General features: G+C 40.9%; 1 protein-coding gene across 6 annotated transcripts in view; it reads left to right on the top strand.

Annotated features, from left to right (window-relative positions):
• Positions 1-25,096, top strand: part of DNAH9 (dynein axonemal heavy chain 9) — a 342,415-nt gene that overhangs the window by 217,797 nt on the left and 99,522 nt on the right. For all 6 annotated transcript variants that reach the window (XR_011468497.1, XM_070395266.1, XM_070395267.1 and 3 more), the window contains 4 exons: positions 8,000-8,142; positions 8,496-8,657; positions 8,858-9,091; positions 21,759-22,019. Coding sequence is in view for 5 of the 6 variants with exons in the window: in XM_070395266.1 (XP_070251367.1) it covers positions 8,000-8,142; positions 8,496-8,657; positions 8,858-9,091; positions 21,759-22,019 (800 nt within the window). In the remaining variant the exon portion in view is untranslated. The remainder of the gene's footprint in view (positions 1-7,999; positions 8,143-8,495; positions 8,658-8,857; positions 9,092-21,758; positions 22,020-25,096) is intronic.

Raw genomic sequence — 25,096 nt, 5'->3', positions numbered from 1 at the left:
TAGTATCAGCCACACGACTATCTTATACCTCCCAGTCTGTCTCCATTTCTTCACAGTTTCCTCCTTCCCTCCCATATGACCATTCGTCCTTTCCATGGCCAACTCTTCCATCTGAGCTAGGAGCCCACGCCCTGGCTTCTGATTCAGAAATTTGTTCTATTCTGTCTCTCCTTCCCATTTCTGAATCTCCCTCACAGTTTCACATCCTCACACCCACATTTACTTTTTTCCTTTATGTTTTGCTATATTTCTTTATAACATATGTTGGACATACAAAAATAATAAAACAAACACCCTTGCAATTATGGACAATGTTGCAAAGAAGAAACCTCTGGTGTGCATGTGCAAGAGTTTCTTCACACTCAGGGCCCAAAACTTAGATCACGGAATCGTCTGGTTTGTGCCTTTCAACTTAATGAAAAAGGGCCAAGTTGCTCTCCAGAGCAGTGGTACAAATTTGCTCTTTGACCGAAGACTGTTTCTTCCTAACCTCCTAACATTTGGTTTATATGACATACATTTTGCCAACGGGTCTGAAATGAAATATCATTGCTTGCCTTTCCCTTATGACTTGCGACCTTGACGCAACTTCTCAAGGGTTCATTGGCTATTCCTCTTCTGTGATTTGCCTACTTACATATTTTCCCTTTAGCTCCTGGTTCTTCGTCTTTTTCTTATGGATTTGTAAGTGTTCTTTATATATTCTGGATACTATCCCTTTGTTCATGATACAGTTTGAAGTCTGGATCTGACTTTTGTCAAGCTGATTTAGTTTATGTTGTAAAACTTACTCTTTTCAATGCTCTGTGCTTCTTGTGATGGGTCAGAAACCTTGTCTTATCCAACACCATAAAAATAACCTCATGTATTTTATTTTTAAATTATTACTGTTTTACTTTTCATATTCAAGTCTCTAATTCACCTGAAATATATTTTCATATTGTGTTGTAATTTTATCTTTTAATATTAATGTTGAATTACCCTAACATCACATCGATTTAGTCCATCCCTTGTCTGCACACTGGTGTGTGTGTGTGTGTGTGTGTGTGTGTGTGTGTGTGTGTGTGTGTGTTTGTGTGTGTGTGAGAGTGTGTTAAATATATTTTTATTGATTTCAGAGAGGAAGGGAGAGGGAGAGAGAGATAGAAACATCAATGATGAGATTCATTGATTGGCTGCCTCCTGCACGCCCCCTACTGGGGATCAAGCCCCCAACCTAGGCATGTACCTTGACTGGATTTGAACCAGGGAACCTTCAGTCTGCAGGCCAGTGCTCTATCCACTGAGCCAAACTAGCTAGGGCTGCACACTGGTTTTTAATGTCAATTTCCTATTTATATCTGGGTCTGTTTCTAGGTGTTTCACTCATTGTTCTATCTGCTTACCCCAGCACCAACTTCACATTGTTTTAACTAGCATAGCTTTATAAGGAGACTTGATTTCTGGTGGGGCAAGTCACTCCTCTGGTTCTTGCTCACAAATATCTTGGCCATTTTTCACCCTTTGCTCTTCCATATAAATTTTAGAATATGCTTGTCAAGATCAAAAACGAAACCTACTTGATCTTTTTATTGGAATTGCATCTTTATGATACTGGTAATACTGAATCACCCATCCATAAACACAGTATTTCTCTCCATTTATTTAGGGTTTTATTTATGCTCTTCAATAGTGTACTATACTTTTTACACCAAAATCTTGCACATCTTTTTGTATATTTATGGCCGCTTGCCTTATTATCATTATTATTATTTTGGTATTCTAAAGAACTTTATTTTTTTTTCTTCTTTATTTTTTATTTTATTTTTTTTAATTAAATCTTTATTGTTCAGATTATTACATTTGTTCCTCTTTTTTTCCCCCCATAACTCCCCTCCTTCCAGCTCCCACCCCACCCTCTGCCCTCACTCCCCACCCACTGTCCTCATTCATAGGTGCACGATTTTTGTCCAGTCTCTTCCCGCATCTCCCACACCCCTTCCCCCCCGCCCAAGAATAGTCAGTCCATTCCCTTTCTATGTCCCTAATTCTATTATAATCAATAGTTCATTCTGTTCCCCAGATTATTTATTCACTTGATTCTTAGATTCACTTGTTGATAGATGCATATTTGTTGTTCATAATTTGTATCTTTACCTTTTTCTTCTTCTTCCTCTTCTTAAAGGATACCTATCAGCATTTCATATAATACTGGTTTGGTGCTGATGAACTCCTTTAGCTTTTCCTTATCTGTGAAGCTCTTTATCTGACCTTCAATTCTGAATGATAGCTTTGCTGGATAAAGTAATCTTGGTTGTAGGTTCTTGGCATTCATCACTTTGAATATTTCTTGCCACTCCCTTCTGGCCTGCAAAGTTTCTGTTGAGAAATCAGCTGACAGTCGTATGGGTATTCCCTTGTAGGTAACTGAGTTTCTTTCTCTTGCTGCTTTTAAGATTCTCTCTTTGTCTTTTGCTCTTGGCATTTTAATGATGATGTGTCTTGGTGTGGTCCTCTTTGGATTCCTTTTGTTCGGGGTTCTCTGCGCTTCCTGGACCTGTAAGTCTATTTCTTTCACCAGGTGGGGGAAGTTTTCTGTCATTATTTCTTCAAATAGGTTTTCAATATCTTGCTCTCTCTCATCTTCTGGTACCCCTATAATTCTGATGTTGGTGCGTTTGAAGCTGTCCCAGAGGCTCCTTACACTATCTTCGTATTTTCTGGTTCTTTTTTCATTTTGCTTTTCCGGTTGGGTGTTTTTTGCTTCTTCGCATTTCAAGTCTTTGAGTTGATTCTTGCGCTCCTCTGGTCTGCTGTTGGGTGTCTTTGTATTTTCCGCACTGCGCCTCCTCTGAGCCTTGGTATGCTGTTCTCTTTCCTTCTAGTTGAAGAATCTCTCCTCAGCCAGCCTTCCTGTGGTTCTGGGTGATGACCGTTCCATCTCTTAGTTGTATTTTTGAAGTGGTTGTTTGAGGCAGCAAACTCCAGTGTTTACCTATGCTGCCATCTTGGTTTCTCCTAAAGAACTTTAAAAAAAAAAACATTTTTTTTGCTGAAGTACAGAAATGCCATTTTATTTCCAATTTTTATTTTATATCCAGCAGGCTTGTTGTCAAACATGCTTATGAGTTCTGATTGCTTATGTGTATATTCTCTTAGATTTTCTATGTAGAAAATTAGATTTTGAACAATGATAACTTTATTATTTCCTTAACTATCCTTATACGTTTAATTTCTTTTTCTTGACATTTTGAATAACTCAGGACATCCATATAATGTTGGATAAAAACATAGAGCAGTTATGCTCTATGTCTTGTTCCTGATTTGAAAGACAATATTTTAGTTTTTCAGCATTGGTTATGATGTTTGCTTTGGGTCTGGGATAAATATCTATTATGAGATTAAGAGAAATCTCATTTATTCCTAGTTTGCTAACAGTGTTTATAAAATTTGTGTATCTATTTTGATGGTCATATTGCTTTATTTTTTAACCTATTAATATAGTGAATTTTTCATTTATTTTTCTAATATTTAACAATCCTTGCATTTCTAGGATATACCCTGCTTTAGTTTTATTTATTTAGTTAGGATTTTTAAAAATTTTATTTATCCTATATTGCCTCATTAATATAGTATTAACTTTCAGATTTTGCCAATCTGGTAAAAAAAATAATAATAATATTAGGAGTAATTTCAAAGTATATTTCTATTATTATGAGTGAGGTTGAGTGTCTATTTATATGTTTGCCAATCTGATTTGTACAAACAAAAAAGTAACTAAGCATAGTTTCAATGTGCATTTCTGTTACTACAAGTGAGGTAAAGCATTTGTTCACATGTTTAAAAAGCATTTGCACTTTCTGTACTGTGAATCCTCTTTTCATGCTCTTTACCCCATCTTTCTGTTGAATTATTGATCTTTTCCTTTAGTTGTAAAGAATATATATATATGTGTGTGTGTGTGTGTGTGTGTGGAGAGAGAGAGAGAGAGAGAGAGAGTGTGTGTGTGTGTGTGCGTGTGTGTGTGTTTATTTTTTAAGGAGATTAGCTGTTTAACTATAATTTGAATTAAACACATATATTCTTTTTTTTCCTTTCTTTTGTCGAGAACATTTTAGGTCTACTCTCTTAGCAGATTTCAATTATACAATACAGTGTTATCAACTATAGTCACTAAGTTACACAGTAACTCCTCAAACCTTATTCATCTTTTTTTCTCTACTGCATTTTTATTTAATTAATTAATTTTTAAATTAAATTTATTGGGATGACATTGATTAATAAAATTATATAGGTTTCAAGTGTACAATTCTATGATACATCATCTGTGTGCCCATCATCCAAAGTCAAATCTTCCATCACCATATATTTGACCCCCTTTACCCTAATACTACACCTCCAACCCCCTTCCCTTTGGTAACCACTATAGTGTTATCTATGTCTATAAGGTTTTGTTTCCTTGTTTTTCTTTCGTTTCCTTGTTTTACTCATTCATTGCTTTCAGTTTTATGTCTCACATGGAATACTGCTCAACCATCAGAAAAGATGAAATACTGACATTTGCAACAACATGAACAGATCTTGAGAATATAATGTTAAGCAAATAAGTCAGACAGACTTATGATTTTACTTATTCATAAGTGATTTCACTTATTTATCTTTTTTTTTTTTTTTTTTTCGCTAAAAGTATTACAAAGTGTATTACATAAGTGTCCTTTTTTCCCCCCCGCCCTTGACAGACCCCTGCCCTCCCTTACCCCCCCAGTGTCTTATGTCCATTAGTTATGGTTATATGGATGCATACCAGTCCTTCGGTTGATCTCTTAATCCCCTCCCTCCTCCCCCCCAACCCTCCCTGGCCTTCCCACTGCAGTTTGACAATCAGTTTGAGGCAGCTCTGCCTCTGTATCTATTATTGTTCAAAAGTTTGTAATGGTCTTTATTATCCATGAATGAGTGAGATCATGTGGTATTTTTCCTTCATTGACTGGCTTATTTCACTTAGCATAATGCTCTCCAGTTCCATCCATGCTGTTGCAAATGGTAAGAATTCCTTCTTTTTTACAGCAGCATAGTATTCCATCGTGTAGATGTACCACAGCTTTCTAATCCATTCATCTACTGATGGGCACTTAGGCTGTTTCCAGATCTTAGCTATGGTGAATTGTGCTGCTATGAACATCGGGGTGCATATATCCTTTCTGATTGGTGTTTCTGGTTTCTTGGGATATATTCCTAGAAGTGGGATCACAGGGTCAAATGGGAGTTCCATTTCCAATTTTTTGAGGAACCTCCATACTGCCTTCCATAGTGGCTGCACCAGTCTGCATTCCCACCAGCAGTGCACAAGTGTTCCTTTTTCTCCACATCCTCTCCAGCACTTGTCGTTTGTTGATTTGTTGATGATGGCCATTCTGACAGGTGTGAGATGGTACCTCATTGTTGTTTTGATTTGCATCTCTCGGATGATTAGTGACTTTGAGCATGTTTTCATATGTCTCTTGGCTTTCTGAATGTCCTCTTTTGAAAGGTGTCTATTTAGATCCTTGGCCCATTTTTTGATTGGATTGTTTATCTTCTTTTTGTTAAGTTGTATGAGTTCCCTATAAATTTTGGAGATTAAGCCCTTATCAGATATGACGTTGGCAAATATGTTTTCCCACGAGGTGGGTTTTCTTGTTGTTTTGTTGATGGTTTCTTTTGCTGTGCAGAAGCTTTTTATTTTGATGTAGTCCCATTTGTTCAGTTTCTCTTTAGTTTCAACTGCCCTAGGAGCTGTATCAGTGAAGAAATTGTTTTGGCATATGTCTGAGATTTTGCTGCCTTTGTATTCTTCTAGAATTTTTATGGTTTCCTGTCGTACATTTAAGTCCTTTATCCATTTTGAGTTTATTCTTGTGTATGGTGTAAGTTGGTGGTCTAGTTTCATTTTCTTGCATATATCTGTCCAATTTTCCCAACACCATTTATTGAAGAGACTATCTTGGCTCCATTGTATTTTCATGCCTCCTTTGTCAAAAATTAATTGAGCATATTGGTTCGGGCTAATTTCTGGACTCTCTATTCTATTCCACTGATCTATATGTCTGTTCTTGTGCCAGTACCACTTATTTATCTTTTAACTTATAAAATGATTTTACTTATTCATCTTATAACTTATAAAAGTTTGAACCCTTTTACCAACCTCTCTCACCCCTCAGCCCCTGGCAACCACTTTTGTATTCTCTGTTTCTATGAGTTTGACTTTTTTTTTTTTTTTGAGATTCCACATATAAGTGATATCAGGCAATATGTGTCTTTCTGGCTTTTTTCACTTAACATAATATGCTCTAGTTTTATCCATGTTGTCACAAATAATAAGATTTCCTTCTTTTTAAGGCTGAATAATATTTCTATGGACATATATACAGCATATTTTCTTCATTCATTCATCTATTACTGAACACTTAGGTTGTCTCAAACCTTGGCAACTGTAAATAGTACAATAATGTGAATAGTACAACAGTGAACATGGAAGTACAGATATCCTTTTAAGACAATGGTTTTGTTCCTTTGTAAATATACCCATAAGTGGGTTTGCTGGATCATATGGCAGTTCTGTTTTTAATTTGAGGAATCATACTGTTTTCCATAGTGGCCATCCCAGTTTACAATCCCACTAACAGTGCACAAGGGTTTCCTTTTCTCTACATTCTCATCAACACTTGTTATTTCTTGTTTTGTTTTTTGTTTTATAATAGCTATTCTAACAGGGGTCAGGTAATATCTCACTGTGGTTTTGATTTGCATTTTTCTGATGATTAGTGATGTTGAACTTCGTTTCATGTACCTGTTAGCCACTTGTATGTGTTCTTTGGAAAGCATATATTTTCTTAATTGTTTGGAGGGTTTTCTTTTGTTGCTGTTATACTTTGCCTATGATGTTTTCATTACATAATTTTATATAAAATTTATCAATTTATATGTATCAAATTTATCTTCTAAAAATATCAATGTTAAATTATTATAGAAAGTCCTTCCCCACTAAGAGATTATAAAATATTTCCCTCATTTTTTCTATCATTTTTATGATTTTATTTTTTTATAGTTGAGTCATTATTCCATTTACAATTTATCCTGATTTTCAGTGGAATATAAAGATCCAACCATAAATTTTTTTTACATCCCAGTTTTCCCAATACTGTGTATCAAATTTTCATCTTCCCCCTACTGAGTTATGATGTCAGACTTATACTAAATTTCCTGTTCTTGCCACTTTTTCACTAATAAAAAGTGATAGATCATTTTTAATTTAATTTTTAATTACAGTTTACATTCAATATTATTTTGTATTTGTTTCATGTGTACAGCATAGTGTGATAGCTCGTTCTTCTTAAATATATGGACTTGTCTATATAAGTGGCCTTTTCAACCAGGTCATATAGCTACTTTACATCAGTTTTATTTCTCCTGCTAAATATTAAGCTCCTTATCAGCATAATTTCTAGAACAGTAGTTAGTAAGTGCATGCTTTAAGCAAAAGAGAAAAAGACAAGAAAACTGAAAACTCTTGGGCTACCAGCTGCTGACCCAGGGTAAGAGGGTACCATTCACCCCGTCCCATCCTGTAAGGCAGTGGTTCTCAACCTTCCTAATGCACCGACCCTTTAATACAGTTCCTCATGTTGTGATGACCCCCAATTTCATTGTTACAAATTGAACATAATTGAAGCATAGTGATGAATCACAAAAACAATATGTAATTACATATGTGTTTTCCGATGGTCTTAGGCGACCCCTGTGAAAGGGTCGTTCGACCCCCAAAGGGGTCGCGACCCACAGGTTGAGAACCGCTGCTGTAAGGGATTATTTTCCTGCCTGGATTTAGAGGAAATACGTATCTGTCTAGTTTCTTCAGCAGAAGTGGTGGAACGTGGCCTAAAATCCAAAGGACCTGTGTCCCAAGATTGAAAAGTATCATGTCCACTTGTATCGTGTAGACGGATGCAAAGCTGCCCATCTGCACTCCCTTTCTTCCTAGGAGAGGTCCCAGATCTCTACTCTGATGATGAAGTTGAAAGCATCATAAGCAACGTGAGGAATGAAGTCAAGAGCCAAGGTCTCGTTGACAACAGAGAGAACTGCTGGAAATTCTTTATAGATCGGGTCCGACGACAGCTGAAGGTATAGAAGGATTTCTTGCCCGGGGTCGACAGGGCCAATGATGGTTCATTAAAGCCCCTACTAATATTCTGGACACAGCTGTCCTGGCTGATTGTCTTGAGAGTGGGACGGGGAGGGTGCAGTGCCCTTCTCAGCCTTTTCGAAGATACCCTCTCATCTGCTTCCCTCTTGCCTCGTACAGTCTACGTTTCCCACTTTCTTGGCTAGAAAGGCTGGCTATCAATTACAGATTTTTGTCTCTGTTGGATGTGTTTCTCAGTTTCCTGGGAAACTAAGAATCCCAGGATGTATGTGTCTCTCTGTGAGTGCTTCTCTGATATCTTTTTGGTTCTCCCATCTTTCTGACTTCTCAGGTGGCTCTCTGTTTCTCCCCTGTGGGGAACAAGCTGAGGGTCCGCAGCAGGAAGTTCCCAGCCATTGTGAACTGCACGGCTATTGACTGGTTCCACGAGTGGCCTCAGCAGGCATTGGAGTCTGTCAGCCTCCGCTTCTTGCAGAACACAGAGAGCATTGAGGTGAGCGGGCCAAGGAGACGCTCCTTAAGATTCTTTCCACCTCAGGGTACAAGGAATTCCATGTCCAGAATTCCATAGTCCAAGTTCAGGCTCAGATAGAGTTGTTGGAACAACTTCCCATGTGGGGAAGCAACAGGAGGTGGGTTACCCTCAGTCTTCAAGGAGAGACTATCTCTTTATTTCCTGCTCTTTGATTTTAGCCCACAGTCAAGCAGTCGATTAGCAAGTTCATGGCTTTTGTCCACACAAGTGTCAACCAGACGTCCCAGTCTTATCTGAGCAATGAGCAGCGCTACAACTACACAACCCCCAAGTCATTTCTGGAGTTCATCAGACTCTACCAGAGCTTGCTGCGCAGGAATGGCAAAGAGCTCAAGTCCAAGACGGAGCGGCTGGAGAACGGGCTGCTGAAGCTCCACAGCACCTCTGCCCAGGTAGTGACAGCCCTTCAATCGCTCCTGCCGCTGGGGGGCTGAGAGGAGGTGGGAGCAGCCTCTTTTCAGAGAACTGGAGGGATCACACTTGAGGTCCCAAAGTGAGTCATGGTTTTCCGGAGGCCCCAGCATTATCAGAAACAGTTCAAGAGTGGAGGCCGACCTCTCCAGCAGAAGGGCACATCCTCACCTTCAGGTCTGGTCTGCTCCCTCTCCCTGCTGCTGGAATTCCTGAGAGCTCCTCCTCTCTCTTCCTCTTTATCACCTCCTCCTTTTGCACTGCTTCCCTCTCCAGTCTATTTCCCTTCCATCTTCAGAACCAAAGGAGAATGATTGAAAGAAATGGTTACAGGGTTCTACCAATTTTCTTTTGTCTCCTTTGTCTTACAGTATTACCTATCAAAGAGCCATTGAAACCTAGTTTCTTAAACAAACCCTGTCTCATTTCATGCATTTCCTCATATATTTCTAAGTGGTTGGCCCTCAAAAGAAGGCCCCTGTTGCCCTGTCCTTGTTATAATTTTCTACTTTTCCAGATGGAACAAGTTTATTTCAGTAAATATACTCCTCTTCCTTGGAGAGCTGGGGACACCTCTAGGCCCTTCTGCCCATGCCCATCAAACATTGCTGATCTTTGATGGCTCCTTTCTGGGCTCTGTGTATCCACAGCAGAACCCGTCTCTCATTATGGCGATGAAACTTCATTCGCTTGCACAATTAAACTAAAATTGTGATCACTCTACTTATTGGGCATCACATGTTCCTATAGCTATCTAAGCCTTTCATTTACTGTCATTTTCTGAGCTTTGCTTCTGGAATAGCTGTATTGAATATCCTTCTTCTGATTTGTACTTTCTCCCCACTTCGGTTTCTTTATTCATGGATGTAATATAGCTAAAGGATTTCAGTTCATTTAGTGCAGGGGTGGGGAACATCCAGCCTGTGGGCTGTGTAAGGCTCACAAAATCATTTGGTCTGGCCCTGCCAAGGCATTAGGGGTGAGTTCATTAAATGTTTGACCAAATATAGCAGGCTAGTTTTTAAGTTGATAATTTTATATGGCCCTCAAATGCTATAAATATCCAAATGGTCCTTAGCAGAAATAAGGGCTCCCCACCCCTGATTTAGTGGGATGCAGGGAACCCTTGCAATCTATAATCATATTCTCTCTTGTGCTTGGAAACTTTTCTTCTATTATATGGTTTTGTTCATCTGCTCTGGCCTGTCCTGCAGGAGCAATGACTAGCTGGATGGGTTCCCTGCACCCGCATCTATTTTGTCCTCACTCATGGTTTGCATCCCTTTGGCCTTTTTCTCTACATCCGAGGGAAGCTTTGCAGGTTTATTCTCAACAATGCTAATTTAATAGTGTGTGATATTGCTTCTGCTTCCCATGTTTCCAGTGAAGACTTTAATTATGCTATTGCATTTTTAATACTCTAACAGCTCTTCCTCATCTTATGCTTTTTTCTTCTCTATTGCTTTTTTATTTTAGCCTGTTTTTCTGCAACTGTATTACAGAAACCATTCTACTGGTGATGCCTAACAGCTCCCTCACTGTTTTTTCCAGATCCAGGATTGGGTCATCTTCAGAGCTGCATTCTTCTCCTTAGTCTTCTAGATGCCATTTCTTTCCTTGTTCTGTATTTATATAACGACATTTTTTCCCCACTTACCTTCACAGGTGGTGCGACATCTGTTGAAAATCAATGGCATGTGACAATGATCTCTGATGCTACTTTCTACCATTTGTGTCGTGACCAAACCCCATTTTTAAAGTTCAGTTTAGGGCAGATTGAAATACACAGATCCCAGCCCAGGCCCGAGCAGTTGACCTGGTGTTCACCTTGTTGTAGAAAGGTAGCATCTTCTCTCCCAATCACTTTCTGCTCCTGTCAATCTCTGAATGTGTAGAAAACAGCATCAGAAAGAATCCCAGATGCAGTACTGCCAGGTTTTTTAAAACATCGCCCACCTTTTCTTCTTTCTGCCCCCCTCCCCACCTGTGGTGCCCTCAGAACATTCTGCATTCCCACCGGCACCGTTCTACCTCCTCCCACTTCTCCTCTGGGAGTTGCTGATCAGTCTGTGTAGAGGATGTTTGCTGGGGAGCAAGCAGTAGGTAAGGTGCTCTTACACTCATAGAACAGCACCCAGGATTCTTTTTTCTACAGACAATGAGGCAAGCATAAATGCCTGTGTTCCTGGTTCAGGTGGTCTCTGTTTAAAATGGAGAAGCCTGCCCTAGCTAGGTTTGCTCAGTGGATAGAGAGTCAGCCTGCCAACGAATGGTCCCTAGTTCAATTCCAGTCAAGGGCACATGCCCAGGTTGTGGGATCGATCCCCAGTGGGGGGGGGGGGGGGGGGGGGGGGAGGCGTGCAGGAGGCAACCAATCAATGATTCTCTCTCATCACTGATGTTTCTATCTCTCTCTCCCTCTCCCTTCCTCTCTGAAATCAATATATAATTTTTTTAAAGGAGAAGCCTGGTTGTACCTTTAGTGAATCCAGCTCAATCTGCATATAGTTAGTGAAGAATCCTCCCAAGTCTTGAATCAGTTTCAGTTTCTTCTCCTTCTATTGTCTCTTCTTCAGGGAATAACACTTCTACCTCCCCAGTTCCCTAGGCCAGAAACTGGGGCATTATCTTTGACTCCTGCCTTTTCCTCGCCTCCTACATTTAAGCATTAACAAATTCTATCAGTTTTCTAAATAACTCTCAAATGCACCCCTCTTGCTGTATCCCCTGTTTTCAATGTCTTGATGTAGACACTTTTATCTGGATTATTTCAATAAATCAAACTCTCAGCTCTCACCCCCAGCCCATCCATGCTTTGCTAGCAACCTCTTGCATCAGCCATCGGGCCAACATCCTCGTGGTCATCTGTGGCTCTTCTCATTCCTCTCTGTCTCTCACAATCTACAACTAGAAAATCACTGTTGGCTCTAACTTCAGACATGCCCAGAATCTCACCAGTTCTCGCCTCCTACACTGCTACTACCCAAATCGGAGCCACTGTCATCTTACCTGGAAGCCACAATATCCTGTACTCATTTGTCGGGTCTACTTTTGCTCCTCAGTAACCTATCATCCACAGAGCAGCCAGAGCGATCCGTTTGAAACATAAATGAAATAGTATCACTTTTCTGCTCAAATCCCTGCGATAGGGGTGGCCCTTAGTTCCCTCATTACAGTGGCTTCTGAGGCTCCTCCCAAGCCCTGCCCTGTTACTCTCAGCCCTCCTCTGCTGCTACCCCCTCCCTGTGACATTCCCCTCCAGCCACACTGCTTCTTTGCTCTCTCCTCAGACATTCCCGGCCTTTGCATTGGCTATTCCCTCTATCTCAGATGCCCTTCCCTCCAAACTTCCTGTGGCTCACTTCCTCACTGCCTCCAAATGTTACCTTCTCAATGAATCTCACCCTGATGACTCTACTTTAAAATATAAGCCCATACACTCCTGATGCCCTCATTAGGCTCTACTTGGCCTTTCCCCGTAGCACGTACCCCGGTCTAACATATTATATGACGTACTTGTTTGTTTCTTGGTGTTGTTGTTGTCTATCTCCATCTGTTGGATAGAAGCTCTATAAGGACAGGGATCTTCTCTGTTTTACTCTCTGACATGTGTCGGGTGCCTAAAACTGTGCCTGGACAGAGTGAGCACTCATTGACTATCTGTTGAATAAATGCATTAGTTAATGAATAGCATTCTACTTTATCTCCCTGACTGTATTCTGGAAGCACCCTAGACCAGTACAACCCAATGGAAATATCCTGCAAGTCATGTATGCAAATTTAAATTTTCTAGTAGCTGCTTCAAAAAAATGTAAAAATGAAACAAGTGAGTTTTGTTTTAATGGAATATTTTCATTATATATACTTTATCATATACTTTCATAATATTTGTCACTTAACCCAATATATCTAAAATATCATTTTAACATGTAATCGATGTAAAAAAAGTTCTTAATTATAGGCTTTCCCCTTTTTTTGACATGGTTTCAAAAACTAGGGAATACGATGGTGCAGCACATCTCAGTTGGGACAAGACACGTTGCAAGTGCTCATTGGCCACATGGGGCTTGTGATTACCAAACTACACAGCACACCTCTAGACATGCTCTTAGAGTGATCTTTGCTCAAGCCAGAAGTCTGAGTATTCTCTCTTGTAGGTCTTAATGATTTAGAACAGTGGTTCTCAACCTTCCTAATGCCGCGACCCTTTATACAGTTCCTCATGTTGTGGTGACCCCCAAACATAAAATTATTTTCGTGGCTACTTCATAACTGTAATTTTGCTACTGTTATGAATCCTCATGTAAATATCTGATATGCAGGATGTATTTTCATTGTTACAAATTGAACATAATTAAAGCATAGTGATTAATCACAAAACAATATGTAATTATATATGTGTTTTCCGATGGTCTTAGGCAACCCCTGTGAAAGGGTCATTCGACCTCCAAAGGGGTCGTGACCCACAGGTTGAGAACCGCTGATTTAGACATTACAGCTCAGATTCTCTACTCTTTTAATAGCTTTTAAAATTATCTTTGCATGCTGCTCCACTATTTAATTCCTGTATTCTACCACATTGTACCCTGAACTCCAACAGTACTCTTTGTAGTTCCCCAATATTCCACAAGTAGTGCACCCACCTTGTCAGTGTGTCACTGTTAAGTCCTAAACAATTTGCTGTCCCACTACCCAAAAGCCCTTTCTAAGCCCATTCCCCTCTCTGTGGTTCCATCATGAATTATGTTTCTTCTCTTGCATATATTATGCCATACTGTTATCAGTCCTTCAGGGGCAGAAACCAGGATTCACCAGCACACACGAGGTACTCTATAAATGGATAGACAAATGCATAGATGGGATATGACAGACTTATAGGTAAATAACCAATGAGCAAGTTCTAAATCACATACAAGCTCAGAGTGGGATGAAGGATGGATCTTGGCAATACTGTGTACCTGCTGCATATTTCATACTTATTGGCCTTTTTAATGCTGATTCTTAAGAAAACAGTATCTAGGATTCCTAACTCTGATATAAACCCTTCATCTGGAATTGTTCTTTTGGTAGCAGGACTGAAGCACATCATCTTAACCTGATGCAAGAATAATGACTTGAACTATATTCTATCAGTATCCTACAGCCCAATTATGACTGTTTTTGGTGTTCATAATCTGGTGGAAGTAGACTGAATGAATCCTCCAGCTCTAGCTAGACAGACTCCAAATTTATTTAGCAATAATAGTTGTATTAGAAGTAGTAATGATAATGGTAATAATGGCAATAATTAACAGTTGTGTGGTAATCTAAAGTTTAGAAACTTTAGATATAATTCCATGCATAGCCTCAGCTCATCAGAAATGTAACTATTTTTCTATAACTGGGTTTAACTTAGCTCTGGGTCCATCTTTGTCATTTAAGCATAGAAAGCTCTCAATGTTGCATTTCAGGCTGCCTTGGTGACTTCTGGTTATAAACTCTGGCTCTGGAGGGCAGCAGCTGAGAGTTTTCCTCTGGAGGCGTTTCCTCCTGTGTCTGCGGTGGTGTCGGCTTCAGGAGCAGCTGATGAAACACTGTGTGTGGCCCTCCAGTTCCCATCGGCTCTGATGATGGATGGAGGGTCCTTTGGGGTCGTTAGGTGGCATCTTCTGTCTTTGCTTCAGCTTCAGCTGACATCTTCACAGTTGGACTAGCTTGTTTTCTCTCTCTTGACACAGTCAGAGGCCCCAGTCCTGCCCTGGGTCTCACCTCATCTTTCACTGATATCCTCAGAACCCACATAATCCTCACTTCTGTATCTAACTCAGGAGTATTCATGAGGAAGTGGGGCTGTTGGGTTGAAACAAATGCTCTCAAAAGACCCACAGGCTACTACACATAGGATTTAATCAGCAAGTCTGTTAATCTGGGAACTTTTATAATTCCGTTTATCTTAGGTTTTTAAATCATCTCAGGCCTCCAAATTTACCTGAAGTTTACAGTTAATAATTTACAATCGTGTATCCAGGACTCTTTTTGTTGCAAGTGAAAAATACTAAGTCAAATTCATTTAGCAAAAAGAAAAAAAGACATAAGTGCAAAGAAGGAAAGGACAGGAGGGGAAGGGAGGGAAAGGAGAGGAAAGAAGAGAAAAAAGAGAGAACATTTTTAGATTGCATGATATATTTATTAAGACCCTTTTGATGGCAACAAACTAAAATCCAACTAAACTTGGTTTAGGTGAGACAATAAAATAAAATAAAAAGAAATGCATTGATTAGTATAACTGAAAAGTATGGGACAGAGCTTATTTTGGGCAGGGCTGGAGCTGGGTACTCACCGATGTCCCTGTGCAGGCAGGCAGCTCCTGTGGCTTGGATTCTGTCTGCATTGCAGCCCCAGCATAAAAGGAGTTCCTCTTTCCTGCTATTTTCAGCCAAGTTCCTGGGTTAACGGCCAGTGGCTCTAATTGGCCTCTTTGGGTCATTAGTTTACCCACAGTTGAACCAATCTCTGTGACTTGGATGCTTTCATTGGCCAAGCCAGGATCCAATGACCATTGCTGAAGTCAATCCCACCCAAACTATAAGGACTGGGGAAGGTGGAGTTCTCAGAAGGAAAATCAAACTATATTATCAGAACAGGGGAACATAACAAATATCTAGTACTAGAGGCCAGGTGCATGACATTCAGGCACTGGGTGAGGGGGCGGGGGTGGGGTCCCTCAGCCCAGCCTGAGCCCTCTTGCAGCCTCGGGGAAGGTCCCCAAGGGGTCCTTAGCACTGTCGCAAAGACGGGAGAGGCTCCCGTCACCGCCACTGCACTCGCCAGCTGTGAGCCCCGCTTCTGGCTGAGTGGTGCTCCCCCTGTGGGAACACACTGAGCACCAGGGGCCAGCTCCTGCATTGAGTGTCTGCCCTCTGGTGGTCAGTGCGCATCACAGCAACTGGTTGCTCTGCTGTTCAGTGGATTTGCATATTAGGGTATTATTAAATAGGATAGATGGAAACATCCACGTCTAAGAGGAAAGCCTGCTTGAAGTCCAAATTCCTATCAGAAAGTGTTGGGTAACCATATGAACTCAGAGCTAAGAAAGAAGATACCAATAAAAGCCTTATATGATAAAGCTAGTCAACATCATACTCAATGGGCAAAAACTAAAACCATTTCCTCTAAGAACAGGAACAAGACAGGGATGCCCACTTTCACCATTCCTGTTCGACATAGTACTGGAAGTGCTAGCCATAGTGATCAGACAAGAAGAAGAAATAGAAGGCATCCAAATTGGAAAAGAAGAAGTAAAACTGCCATTATTCACAGATGACATGATATTGTACATAGAAAACCCTAAAGACTCCATCAAAAAACTACTAGACTTAATAAATGAATTCGGCAATGTAGCAGGATACAAAATTAACACCAAGAAATCTATGGCCTTTTTGTACACCATTAATGAACTCACAGAAAGAGAAACTAAAAAAAAAACAATCCCATTTAGCATTACAACAAAAAAAAATTAAGATACCTAGGAATAAACTTCACTAAGGGGGTAGAAGACCTATACTCAGAAAACTACAGAACATTGAAAAAGGAGATAGAGGAAGACATAAAGAAATGGAAGAATATACTGTGTTCATGGATTGGTAGAATCAACATCATTAAAATACCCATACTACCCAAAGCAATCTATAGATTCAATGCAATTCCCTTTAAAATACTAATGGCATAGAACAAACTCTCCAAAAATGCATATGGAATAAAAAATAACCCAAAATTGTTGCAGCAATCTTGAGAAAGAAGAACAAAGTTGGAGGGATCACAATACCAGATATCAAGCTATATTACAAAGCCACTGTTCTCAAAACTGTCTGGTACTGGCACAAGAACAGACATATAGACCAATGGAATAGAACAGAGAACCCAGAAATCGACCCAAGCCATTATGCTCACTTAATATTTGACAGAGAAGGCAAGAACATACTATGGAGTAAAGACAGTCTTTTCAATATGGTATTGGGGAAATTGGGCAGATACATGCAAAAAAATGAAACCAGACCACCTATTTACACCATACACATAGCATGTCAAACTCATGGCCTGCCTGGGCCACATGCAGCCTACAACTAATATTTTTGTGGCCCAGCCAATATAACGGTATGTAAGAAACGTTTTAATAAAAATTTCATAACTTAATTTTTACAATATCCTGTTATACATAATTATTAATAATGAACAACAACATTCGCTAATGACTGATTACTATAATCGTGTTGCATTCATTTCCCTTATGCACCTTATGTGTAGGTGCACCATTTCTCTCCACTAATACTAGCAGCGAATATTTTAGCAGCTGACTGCCACGTCATTAGTCTTGTACTGACTTGTTCGGTGTGCATAACAGGAAATATTTCGCTTTTTGAGAACAAGAAAAATAGGTTTATTTATGTTACATTTGTTAATTTGTGCAGTTATTCAGTGTCTGGTAAGTTAATGTCCAAGAAAAAATATTAATTTCTATTAAAATGCTCTATTATTTTATGTTAATGATTATTCATTTATTTCAGCCCTTTGTATTCAACATGTCTCTATCAAAATAAACCTACGTTTCTATGAAAGTTGAAGCTTTTGTTTTATTGTGGCCCACATAAACTTAAACCTTGTTTATTTGGCCCATGTTAGCCTTTGAGTTTGACATGCTTGCCATACACAAAAATAACTCCAAATGGATAAAGAACTTAAACGTAAGATGGGAAACCATAAAAACCTTAGAAGAATCCATAGGCAACAAAATATCAGACATATGTTGTAGCAATATCTTTACCGATACAGCTCCTGGGACAATGGAAAATAAGGAGAAAGTAAACAAATAGGACTACATCAAAATAAAAAACTTCTGCACAGCCAAAGAAACCATCAACAAAACAACAAGAAAGCCCACTGCATGGGAGAACATATTTACCAATTTTATCTCCGATAAGGGTTTAATCTCCAAAATTTATAGGGAACTCATACAATTTAACAAAAGGAAGATTAACAATCCAATCAAAAAATGGGCAAAGGACCTAATTAGACACTTTTCGAAAGTAGATATTCAGAAGACCAAGAGACTTATGAAAACATGCTCAAAGTCACTAATCATCCAAGAGATGCAAATCAAAACAACAATGAGGTACCATCTCATACCTGCCAGACTGGCTATCATCAACAAATCAACAAATGACAAGTGCTGGCGAGGACGGGAAGAAAAAGGAACCCTCCTTCACTGCTGGTGGGAATGCAGACTGGTGCAGCCACTGTGGAAAGCAGTATGGAGTTTTCTCAAAAAATTAAAAATGGAACTCCCATTTGACCCCTTGATCCCACTTCTAAGAATATATCCCAAGAAATCAGAAACACCAGTCAGAAAAGATATATGCACCCCTATGTTCATAGCGGCACAATTCACCATAGCTAAGATTTGAAAACAGCCTAAGTGCCCATTAGCAGATGAGTGGATTAGAAAACTGTGATACATCTACACAGTGGAATACTACACTGCTATAAAAAAGAAGGAACTCTTATCATTTGCAACAGCATGGATGGACCTAGAGAGCATTATGCTAAGTGAAATAAGCCAGTCGGAGAAAGATAAATATCACATGATCTCACTCATTTGTGGAATATAATGATCAACATAAACTGATGAACAAAAGTAGAGCCAGAGTCAGAGAAGCATCAAACAGACCGTCCAACCTAAGAGGGAAGGCAAAGGAGAGGGTGAAGGGTAAGAAATCAACCAAAGGACTTGTATGCATGCATATGAGCATAACCAACGGACACAGTCAGTAGCGGGGTGAGGGCATGTGCTGGGAGGTGAGAGCGGCTGGGGAGAGTTCAGTGAAGGGAAAAGGAGACTTATGTAATACTTTAAACAATAAAGAATTTAAATGAAAATGAAAGAAAGAAAGAAAGAAAGAAAGAAAGAAAGAAAGAAAGAAAGAAAGAAAGAAAGAAAGAGGGAGGGAAGGAGGGAGGGAAGGAGGGAAGGAAGGAAGGAAGGAAGGAAGGAAGGAAGGAAGGAAGGAAGGAAGGAAGGAAGGAAGGAAGGAAGGAGAGAAAGAAGATACCTCTAGGCCTCCAATCCTTGTTTTAAATTTATCATTTATTTATTTATTTATTTATTTATTTATTTATTTATTTATAGGCCTCCAACCCTTGGTGGAGTATTTTTTGCTGTTGGTTGTCCTGGGTTCCCTCTCCTTTTTCTAGAGCTCTGGGGAGAAGGTCCTGGGAAGCTTGACATCTCTTTGTAGCATAAGGAACTTAATCCTTGAAGAAGGGAGCGTCTCCCACCACAATTTTGTCAACATCCCATTCAGACAACATCCCCCCACTTGCCACACATGAAGCTGGCAAGACTGAGGAAAGGGGCCCTCCGTGCTCATGGCACTCTTCCTTTCCCGGTGTGGGGGTGTCTAAGTAAGAAGAGACCCAGCGGATGGCTCGAATGCTCTGAGTACGAGAACAGAGAGGAGCAAAATTGCCAGCGAACTATTCTATGTCCTGTTCCATTGCAGGAGAGCCGTGAAATGAACCTGAGTTATGCCTTCTCTATAGCTTTGCGGGGAATGGCCTAATTCTGACTGGCAGGTCCCTCCTGTCACTCCATGTCACCGCTTAAGAGCTATAAAGCTCCCATTCACATGCAGGTGATTACTTACCTTGGGTCTGAGGTCAGAAGCCATATCTGCAATCAATAAAACAAACAACAAAGAAAAAAAAACCACTTCAATTTTCTCAAATCTCCCAAGATTTAAAAAGGAACAAAAAGTTACTGTGGTGTTTGCTGACTGGAGTGATTATATGGTTCAATCATTTTGATTTACAATTGCATCTTTGTCCTTGTGGAGAGAACTCTGCAGCTGAGCCACAGGAGATGGAAATGGATTAACCTTCCAACATGGGGATATAGGACGTGCTCTAGGGAGCAGGCCTCCATCCGGGGTTAATGCAAAGTCCCCAGTCCCCATGAATACACAAAATTAAAGAGCATTCATTTCTTCTGCTTTCTTTTTCTTTTCTTTTGATCTGCCATGAAAAGGGAATTATCGGCACGCCCCAGCCTCCGTTTTATATTTCTCCTTATGTATTTTGCATCATAAAGCAGCTGAATCTGCTTAACGTGTTCTAGGAGCTCTGAAGTAATCTTCGGTTGTTGTGTGAAATAGACTGCAGAAAAGTGAGAAACAAGAGGTCATTCTGGATGTAATTTATGGGCCCTATTGCAAATACAGTGGCTTTTTACTTTCCAGAAATAAATAGATCTGAGTGTTCTCTTTGCATATGAAAGCGCCATAACACTAGGCCAGTGATTCTCAAACCTGGGGGAGCATCCAAAATCACCCAGAAAGCCTGTTAAGACAGGCTGCAGGGCCCCAGCTCCAGAATTCCTGATTCCATAGGTCTGGCATGGGCCCAAGACCCTGCATTTCTAACCAGTACCCAGGCAAGGCTGATGCTACATCAGAACCACCACATTTTTCTGAACCGAATGTACATAAAAAACCATTCCCCTCTCTCCAGCTGATCTGAGAAATTGACAGTTTCCTGGGTGCTGATATTCCCATCACTGCCTCCAACCTGCATATAAACGTGGAGGCTGGATGGCGAACCCAGCCCATCTGGACCATTGAGACCCTTGCTGTCCCACTTCAGCTTGGTCAAACTGGGTTGTGGACATAAATGAAGACCAATCAACTGGGAACAAGGGAAAGCTCTTTATTCAGAGCTTGCTCTCGAAAGGGAGTCAGCCACGTCATTTGCATTTTAGCTGAGACCCGCAGGTGGGAGGGGCAGTGGTAGAGCTGTACAGTGGAAGGACAGGAGGCCTGGCTCTGCCCTGGTGGAGGCTGTTGGCTGGGGCAGGTGCAGGCGGGCTGACTAGAAGTGGGCATCCGTCTGATCCATCAGGGGTGAGCATCTGACTTCCTCCAGCTGGTCCTAAGTTGGAAACAGAGACAAAAATTAAGGAAGTTGTCAGTTATCAATTGTCTTGGCCATTCTGGGTCAGTTGTTACAAAGGTTATGGTTTGTCTTTTGGATCGTTACTTAGACAGCTGTCTGGCTTCCTACAAGTCTGACTGACAGCAGGCTGGCCTCCTGAGCTGTTTAGTGGAGGTACTAGGTTGGTTTCCTGGGCAAGTGGCTACTAGTGTAGATCAGAGTTCTACTTTTATATACGGTCTGGCCACTGTCCATATATTCACTCTCTCAGGATACACAGTAGACGCTCGCTTTTTATTGCTTCCTAAATTCCTGTTATACTCCACAATGGCCAATTTCAATTAAACAATGACATATTCATGAAGGGCCTACTATGTGCAAGATATTATGTTAGGCACATGAATTTTTATGAGACACAAGCACCCATATCAGTGAGAAGCAGCCTGAGTCATTTGGGCATCAAGGAGAAAGACAGGTGACAGTGTGTGTGCTTAGAGCCTTCCACCACACTGACTGTAGGTTCCTTTCCTTCCCCGGGTCTGGGAGCTTGGTCCCAGCTAAGAGCTGAGCTTTGCACCTTCGCATCAGAGAAGAGTTGGCATTCTTCTCTGCTCTGCAGAGTCAGATCCCCAGGGCTATGTCCAAAGTCCCTCGACTCCCAATAAGCCTGGTGCTTCTCCGTTGCAGGTGGATGATCTGAAAGCCAAGCTGGCCACGCAGGAAGTGGAGCTGAAGCAGAAGAATGAAGATGCAGACAAGCTGATTCAGGAGGTGGGCGTAGAGACTGACAAGGTGAGCCGCGAGAAAGCCATGGCGGATGAGGAGGAGCAGAAGGTGGCCCTCATCATGCTGGAGGTGCAGCAGAAGCAGAAGGACTGTGAAGAAGACCTGGCCAAAGCAGAGCCCGCACTCACAGCAGCCCAGGCAGCTCTCAACACCCTCAATAAGGTAGGATGCTTATATGCATGCATACAAGTCCTTTGGTTGATCTTTCCCCTTCACCCTCACCCTCCCCTGCTTCCCTCTGAGTTTTGAGCATCTGATCGATGCTTCTCTGTCTCTAGATCTGTTTTTGTTCATCGGTTTACATTGTTCATTATAATCCACAAATGAGTGAGAGCATATGATATTTATCTTTCTCTGACTGACTTATTTCACTTAACATAATGCTCTCCAGCTCCATCCATGCTGTTGCAAATGGTAGGAGTTCCTTCCTTTTTACAGCTGCATAGTATCCCATTGTGTAGATGTGCCAAAGTTTTTTAATCCATTCATCTGATGATGGGCACTTAGACTGATTCCAAATCTTAGCTATTGTAAATTGTGCTGCTATGAACATAGGGATGCATATATCCTTTCTGATTGGTGTTTCTGGCTTCTTGGGATATATTCCTAGAAGTGGGATCACTGGGTCAAATGGAAGTTCCATTTTTAGTTTTTTGAGGAAACTCCATATAAGCATAAGTGATGGATGTGGACAACGGGGGGTGAGGGTGAGGGCAGGATTGGGGGGATGAGGGGACATTGCGGGGATAAGGACACATTTGTAATGTCTTATTCAATAAAAGGGGGGGGGAAGCTTTGGAAACCAAAAATAAATAAATAAATAAATAAATAAATAAATAAATAAATAAGGTAGGATGTCTGCGGTGCCTGCCCACCCTCAGGGCGCAGATTCCTCCTCTCTCCCAGAGGCAACCTGATACCCTGGTGATCCAAAGAGACACAAGGGCAACATTAGGAGAGCTTAGGGTGGAATCCAGCTGTCACTAGCTCATTCATTAAGCAAACAAACATTTATTTAAATGAACTATGTCAGTCCCCAGAAGCTACCAATAAAACCCCAGAGATGTGAGTCTTAGAGCCATTCAGGACAGAAGGGGTCAACCTGTGCAAGGCTCGGAGATGAGAACTGACTTGCCTGGAGTCACAAACCTCAATGTTGGAGCCAGACTTTATAATCCAAGTCCAGAGATTTCTGGCCATACATCCCCTGGCCGTTCTACCCATTATGCACTATTGGATACACAAGCCTTTTAAGGCCCTATGAAAATATTTTAAGATGTGAGAGTAAAACAAGGTGTTGTCTCCAAAATATTTCTAAAAATCTACAAAATCAAAATTAGCAAGCATTCAATTGTCAACAACATGTAACTATGTCTCAACTAAATTTAACTCATACTCATAACCATTTGGTGGAACAAGCATGACTCTTGAGCTGTATTCATAAAGCACTTTGTTTGGTTCCCTTTAAATTTATTCCAGATGTTGGGGGAACATGTGGTTAGCTACTTCCTTTTATTGTTTTTCACATTTCAGCTCCGTTCACAGTGGGATAACCATGGCTGAGGGGCAAAGGGAGCAAAGAGAGAAAAGTGCAGACAGGCTCACGTCATCAGGAGTTGGCATCAGAGAGGAATGGACACTTTCTCTGTTGTAATGTCTTCCCCCTGAAGGTTGCTTTCTTCTCTTTCTCCTGAGAGTCTAGCAATTCACTTGGCCCTTCACATGGACGGCGTGGTCAAGGTCTAAGACAACCTATGCCAGGTGTGCTGTGCACGCATCTTGGTCCGTGGGAGACACCTGTGCCTCCTTTCTCTAAACATGCTCTGAGGGTGCTGGCCATGCATGCAGCATACTGCCCCTAGTTCCACTGTTGGGAGGCTAGCCAGCTATTGTCACATGCTTGATTTCAGGGCTATACCATAGACTCCAGACCTCTGTGTTGCTCAAACTATGGGGAAAACATTTAAGCTTTCTGAGTGGTCTCCTTAAAGCCCCTCCCTCTAGACTTGATGTGAAAGGAAGGGGCAGATGGCCCATATCTTCCCTTAAAGGCAGATGAGTGGGACTCACCAACAATTCTCACTAAAAGACCTCCCTTATCCTCCAAAATTCTGGCTCGTTTGTACCCTATAATACAGCCAGGCTAGGCTTCTCTCTGACCCCTCGCAGTGGCATCCATATCGATCTCTCAGTCTTTGATTAGACTGTAGTACCCTTCCTAACCCCAGCATTTAGGATTTCCTCTTCTTTCGCCTCATTCTGAATCCTACTCATATTTCAAAATCAAACATATTCGGTTTTTAGAGCACAGAAGATGCACTGCTTTGCTAATACACCCTCCCCTCATGTCCCCTAGTCACATCATAAGGTCTTCTGACACAGGCATATGGTCTAAGATGAGCTGAGTTTAAATATTGGCTGGTCTATTTACTGTGTGTGGCTCTGGGAGTGATTTTATCTTCTCTGGGCCTTCGTTTCCTTTGTTTGTTAAGTGGAGATAATAGTAATATAGTTCCCATTAGGTGTTATAAGGATTAAATGAGACAATATATGAAAAATAACTAACAGATGTCAGCCACTCAGTAAATGTTGTTGATGATGTCATTATAACAAGTGTTATCATTTCTGTTTCCATGACACTGGAAACAATGTAAATGCCCATAAATACTCTTGGTTAATTTGTTGGATGGTTAGTTAGTTGATTGATTATTGGTGAAGAAATAAACATGAGTGCCTACTATGTGCCAGGCCATGTCATAGGTACTTTCCTTCTAATTAGCTGAGTAGCCTGGCACAAGTCACTGGAGTTCTTGATCCCTCCGTTTCTATTCTTTATTACATGGAAGGGGGCAAATAGAAAGTGTCCATTCCTCTCTGATGCCAACTCCTTATCTCACATTCCCATCCAATCTATTAGCAAATTCTATCAATTCTACCTTCAAAATATATCCAGAATTCAAATGATCTGTTCTACTGCTACCCTCCGGTCCAAGCCACCATCATCTCTTCCCTGGACTGCGGCAATAGCCTTTCCGTTGGCCTCCCGCCTACACCTCCACTACAGTGACGCCTTTGTCCATTCCAGCACTCTGAGTGTCTTTTAGAAACAGCAGTTTGACCATGTCATCCCTCTGCTCAGAATCTTCCATTGGCTTCCCATGATATTCAGGATAAAACCCAAAGTTGTCACCAGGCCTACTAGCCCTCCGTGGTTTTGCCAGGTCCACCTCTTCTACTAC

This window comes from Myotis yumanensis, unplaced genomic scaffold (genome assembly GCF_028538775.1).
Source record: "Myotis yumanensis isolate MYYU_CA2020_CCGP unplaced genomic scaffold, mMyoYum1.0.hap1 SCAF_16, whole genome shotgun sequence".
Taxonomy (NCBI): Eukaryota; Metazoa; Chordata; class Mammalia; order Chiroptera; family Vespertilionidae; genus Myotis; species Myotis yumanensis.
Note: the sequence above shows the minus strand (reverse complement) of the source record. Positions and strands in the feature narration are given on the sequence as shown.